At 40.5% G+C, this 6,000-nt stretch overlaps 1 protein-coding gene across 1 annotated transcript in view; it reads right to left on the bottom strand.

Moving 5' to 3' along the window:
• Positions 1-1,660: 1,660 nt before the first annotated feature.
• Positions 1,661-6,000, bottom strand: part of LOC149444763 (uncharacterized) — a 106,496-nt gene continuing 102,156 nt past the window's right edge. Inside the window, exon 20 of the mRNA XM_089654562.1 lies at positions 1,661-5,030. Within this exon, the coding sequence (XP_089510688.1) occupies positions 4,246-5,030 (785 nt within the window). The 3' untranslated portion in view covers positions 1,661-4,245. The remainder of the gene's footprint in view (positions 5,031-6,000) is intronic.

Below are 6,000 nucleotides of genomic sequence, written 5' to 3'. Positions count from 1 at the left end.
TGGAGTTTCTGGCGCTATAAAAACAGTAGTTTTTGGTACAATAAAAGCAGCATTTGATTGGTTGATCTATGTCAAATGCTGGTAAAATTTAAAGCGGAGGAATGTCTGTCAGCTGTGAGGGGTCCATGGGAACAGATGTCTGTTAGCCAGGGGTGGTCCACAGGGAGAAATATTTCTCAGCCAGGGAGGATGGGGGAACATGTCTGAATGAAAAAAAACTATCCGTGTATGGCCAGCCTTTGAGTCATTATCCCCGAATAAATATGCATTTAAAGGTCAAAACTCTCACAGCCACACTAACCATGTGAATCATGCATTTCAATCAGCTTTGTTGTATAGGGATGGAAGCAAACACCACACTGCACTTGCTGTTAAACATTTCACTCTACTCAGGACTCAAACATAGAGTCAAGGTTGGGGGTGTTCTTACTTTTGTACCATATTAAAGATGATTCCTCTGCCAATAAAAACACCCCTTCCTTAACCTAATTAACATTTAAGCTACTTAGTGGAATAAAATGTGTCAGAGCTGGTCATCATGACATTTCCATCTATATGCCCTCTTGAGGGCCGCTGAATTTTTGGGTCCCCTCTACCCAGCCAGGCATCACCCATTTCCAACACTCTCACCAAAAGTCAGTAAAGCAGTCCTTGAGCTTTTTTTTTTTTGTTATTAGGGGTTAACAACTTGGGGTATAGGGGATGCCCAAGGAACTGTACATCTTTGTGGACGAACATCTCCGCAAAAATGGACAGAAAAAATCAGCAACCAGTCTAGTAAGGAGCACTTTAGTGAACTTCTTCAGACCCCAGGTGAAAATCTCCTCATCCACCCCACTCTCTTGACAGTGTCTCTGAGCAAGGAATTCCAAGATCTACAGTGAAGTAGTCCCAGTGAAAACTAGTTGGGTATTGCACCTGACCGCCCTCCCTTCTTTGGCCCAGGGGATGTAGAAGTGCGCACACTGTTCTTTTCCTGTAGCTTAATGAGTTGCAGCTGCTTTCAGGCCTTATGCTGGGCTGGCACCTTCCCTGCTGACAGGCTGTCCTAAATAGTAGATTGTGGGACAGTGGAGATTCTTCTATTGAGCTTCAGCCTGTAGGTAGGTCCTGCTCTGCCGGGGCCCCTGCCCAGGCTCCATACACCAGCACCTTTGTTCACTCCATCTTCCACCCAACTCCCCTGCTGTTCAGGCTCTCCCATATTTAGGGGCTGTCCTAGCCATCATGCCAGGCCTCCTGCTTGGGGATTGTCCAGGTTCCCTCAAACATGCAAATCCAGGCTTCCTCCCCTTCTCTTCTAGAAAGTTTCTAGAAGGGTGGGAGGGCTCCAGAAGCCCTGACCTGTAGAGCCTCCCAGTGTGACCTGAGGTAACCTCACTGCCTCATTCCTGGGCTGTTTCATCCCAGGTTTCTAGCAAGACTCACAGACAAAACTCCTATTTAGCTAGAGGGCACTACAAGGATGTTTTACTTTGATTGGTACACATTTTCTAGGTCAGTGACTCAAAAAGTAATCAAGTCTGGATAAAAATCAAAAACTACATTTACGGAAGGAGGTCAGCATTGAAAGCCCTAGCTCGGTGGCCTCCTATAAAGAGAAATACAATATTCCCAATGGTTTTTATTTTATAATAAAACTTCAAAGTCAGTCAAAATATTTTATTTATTTGGATTTTTATTTTCTTTTACATATTGTTTTTACACATCAGTGTACACCATCTAACAGTTTAATAAAATCAAAATGTTTACAGCCCTTACAAATATAACATATTATAAAATATAGTTGCACAAGGCAGTAAAAAAATACTAGAAACTATACTATAAAATAGATTATTTTTTTCCTAGGACCTTTGACAGAAATAAAGTTACCTGTGCAAAATCTTTTTTTGTCCTATGACACCAATCCAATCATCCTCATTGATAAAAAGATGTAATGCTCATTGTCGTTTGTACAGACCTAAATGTATGTCCCTGCTGCACTTACCATTTGCTGATCATAGTGCACTACAATACAACAGAGCTGCATGTAAAAGCTTGCATGAAATTCAGATACAATATTGTTTATGCAGGCTTTTGAAGAAAAGGTACACCTGCCATACTATCACACAGTGCAAAAAAAAAAGTCCATGTTAGAAACAGAACATTCTCCAGTCTCCTTTTATAATATGTTGCAATCAATATATGTAAAGCCAAGTGTTAGTAAGATGTTCATACCATGCTACTAAGCAACTAAAAACCTTTGGCGCAACTAAACTGCTAAAACAGTGCAAACAGTAACCTTTAGCAATGAACCAGATTTAAGTTAGTTCAAGTTAGACAGATACAATTGAGCAATAGAGAAGTTATTGTAATTTGCGCTCTCATTTAATTGACCTAATAGAGAAGTGGTCTCCAAACTGTGGCCCAGGTGCCGGATGCAGCCTTTTTATCCAGCCCTTGGGTCATTATTCCCCCCACTGTTAGCAACACTGGGGCATAGTTCCTGACAATGACACTGACAATGGGCACTAGTTCCCTCACTGACACCATTGAAGGGACACTAATCCTACCATCGATACCAAAGATAGGGCACTATTCCTACCACTGACATCAATGGTGGGGCATTATTTCTCCCACTGACACCAATGATGGGACACTTTTCTTCCCACGGACACCAATGATGGGACACTATTCTTCCCACTGACACCAACGATGGAGCAGTATTCCTCCCACTGACACCAACGATGGGACACTATTCCTCATACTGATACCAACGATGAGACACTATTCCTCCCAATGATACCAACGATGGGGCGCTGTTCCTCCCACTGATACCAATAATGGGGTATTGTTTACTCCCACTGACGCCAGGACACACTTTTCTCCCACCAGCTACAGTCCGACCCCGTAGAGTTTGAAGGACAATAATACGACCCTTTGTTTAGAAAGTTAGGAGACCCCTGTAATAGAGTATCATTATATGTAAATGGATTTCATGGAAGCTTTTACCCAGTGCATATTCATTAAGTTTCTTGGTCCTAGTGAACATAATGTGCTTTTTTGTGCACGAAACATCTATTTTGCCTCAGAACTGGATTTTTCTTTTATGGTCAGGAATACAGAACAGATGAAAACATACACAAATACTATAGAAGCACAAAATACATGATAACAATCTGTTCATATAACATATCATCTTTTACCATCTTTCACCACCCGCTTCCCAAGTCTATTCTGACGCTTGTCTCCTATGTAAAAATCATCATTTTGTGGCTAGAAATTACATAGAACCCCAAAACATTATATATGTTTTTTAAGCAGAATAAAAGAATAAAATGGAGTGTTGCAATTTTTTTATGTCACATGGCAGTTTTCTTAAGTGCAAATTTTGGGGAAATAATACACTACCAAAAATCTGGGTAATATATTGTGTTTTTGTACACTAAAATTCGTTAAAGTATAGAAGATGATGTTACACCGAGTAAATAGATACCCAACATGCCACGCTTTAAAACTGCGTACACCTGTGGAACACGGCAAACTATGGTACCTAAAGATTTTTATAGGTGACGCTTAAATGAGTTTACAGGTTACCAGTTTGGAGTTATACAGGAGGTCTCGGTTAGAATAATTGCTCTCACTTGACGTTTGACACGTGTGGTGCGATTTCCATATACGTATGTGTGGGACCAACATGTGCCTTCCCCTTTGTGCACAAACACGAGAGGATGGGGGCACTTTAAAAAAACAGTTTATATAATTTTATTTATTTTTTACACTGTCCCTTTTTTTAATCACTTTTATCGCTGTCACAAGAAATGTAAACAGCAGTGACAGGTCCTCTTTACTGAGACATCTGGGGTCTCCTCTGCCTTAAATAGCATCAGATCAAACCAAGATCGGTCTTATCAGATGCTTATACAAACTAGTAATCGCTTGGAAAGAAAAGACTGGAGAAGATCTGGTCTCTGAAAACCTCTATAGTAAGCTGGTGCAACTGCCTGCTTCAGTGCCAGGCTTCCTGATCGCATGGGAAAGCCGCAAGAATGGCTTTTACATACAAGGAAATCACGGCTGAAAAAAAAAAAAAAATACAGGGATGATGCCTGTAGCTGTAGGCATCATCCCTGTAGAACCATTTCTATCAGAGACTGAACAGGTAGATTATATGGGAAGGAGGAGGTTAAGACAATTCTGTGAAAGTATATAATGTTCTAGATCTGTGGCAGCCATTTATTGGTGTGAGCCTCATACATTTGTCACCTATGGCTTAGGAGGAACAGTTTGTCCACTAAGTCCGGGAGAAGATGGATTTGCATATTGTTGGGGTACACAATCAGGATTTGATGTAGACATTGGCTTCTGACCCAAAACCAATGCTAAAACGTTTAGAATGGATATTTGAGTGTACAACTTTTTATCTTCTGGAACTTTCCTCAGAAACTGAATTAGGTTTGTGGCAAAACCTACATCTCCATTAATGGTTTCCTGATTCAGAACCAGCATATTTGTTTCTTCTGAAGTTCCAGGAAGAATCAGATCACTTTTTTTGCTTGCTGAATGTGAAAAAAGAGATGCTGCAGGGGATTCTGTTTCTATTTTATCTATATCTTCACCTTCGGAGCTTTGCTCTTTTCTGCTCCCCTCTGAAGATGATTCACACAATTCACTATGTATATCATCATGCTGTTTACCTCTAGAGCTTTCCTCTTTCCTGGTGCTCTCTAAAGAGGATTTACACAATTCACCTTGCATTCGATTGTGGTCTACATTTATAGAGCTTTCCTTTTCATTGCTTTTTACTGACAATGAAGATGTTTTGGACCATTCATCTTCCATTTTAATATGGTCTTCATTTGTGGTGCATTGGCCTACTTTGTTGCTCGTTTGGAATGGTTCAGGTGATTCAAATTCCATCCCATCAGGATATTCATGTTTGGTGATTTCTCCTTGGTCTTTTACTTCTGTAGAAGAAGCAGCATATTCTGAATCGCTTTCATTGTATGTCTCTTTTTTTATAGTCTTGAAATTCATCTTTGCCTGGTCGTCTGTGAAATAAATACACTATAATGTAAACTGTTGTTTTTATTAGATTTTGGATGCACAGTACAACCACTACAACCTTTGCCAACCACGGCTACGTACCTCAGTAATTCTGCCCTTTACAGTTTAGAAAAACTGTAATTTTCAGTAATTTTTTAATGTATGTATGCATGTGAGTTTTTGCATGTGTTTCTAGAAATATTTTTCTTTTAAATGGATAAATTATATTATTAACCACCTACCGACTGCTCACAGTAAATAATTGAATTTTTTTCTACTTGACTGTAAAATCAATTTCTTGGAGTACATCACAGGACAGAGCAGGCTAGATCATGACTATCTGGGTTATGCACCACCTATAGGTGAATGGACACTGGCTGCCCAATCAAACAGGAAGTCCTCCCCTATTTAACCCTTTCCATAAAGGAAGTTCCTCAGTTTTGTAGCAAGCAATGAATTCCCCAAAAAAGGGGAGGGTCCTTTGTGTTCCATGATGTACTCCAAGAAATGGATTTTACAAGTAAGTAAGAAGAAAAAAAAAAAAAAATTTTATCGTACAGAACGGGACACAGAGCAGGCTATAATCATTATCTGGGATGTTCCAAAGCAATGCACTTGAGGGGTGAGAGACACAGACAAAAAACCCCATCAATCCAAAGGAATCTACTCTTTCGCCCACAACATGCTGCGGCCAAAATCAGTATCCTCTGCAGCTCCCACATCCACCTGTTAATTCCTGAATGTACGTAGCCGATGACCACACTGCGGCCTTGCAGCCCTGAGCCACTGACGCTTGATGACGAATAGTCCTAGATGCTCCCACACTTCTAGTAGAGTGCACTCTTGCCCAATAAAAAAAAGGTGGAGCCTTCCTCTTTAAGCTAGAAGCTTGAGTGAAGGACTAACGGAACCACTGCAACTTTAGTTGCTTAGATGCAGCCTGACCTTTCCTGCGGCCTTCTAGCATAACAACCA

The sequence above is a fragment of the Staurois parvus genome, unplaced genomic scaffold (genome assembly GCF_062004578.1).
Source record: "Staurois parvus isolate SC_StPar_1 unplaced genomic scaffold, SC_StPar_1.0 ptg000778l, whole genome shotgun sequence".
In the NCBI taxonomy this organism is placed as follows: Eukaryota; Metazoa; Chordata; class Amphibia; order Anura; family Ranidae; genus Staurois; species Staurois parvus.
This window is presented reverse-complemented; position numbering and strand designations above follow the sequence as displayed.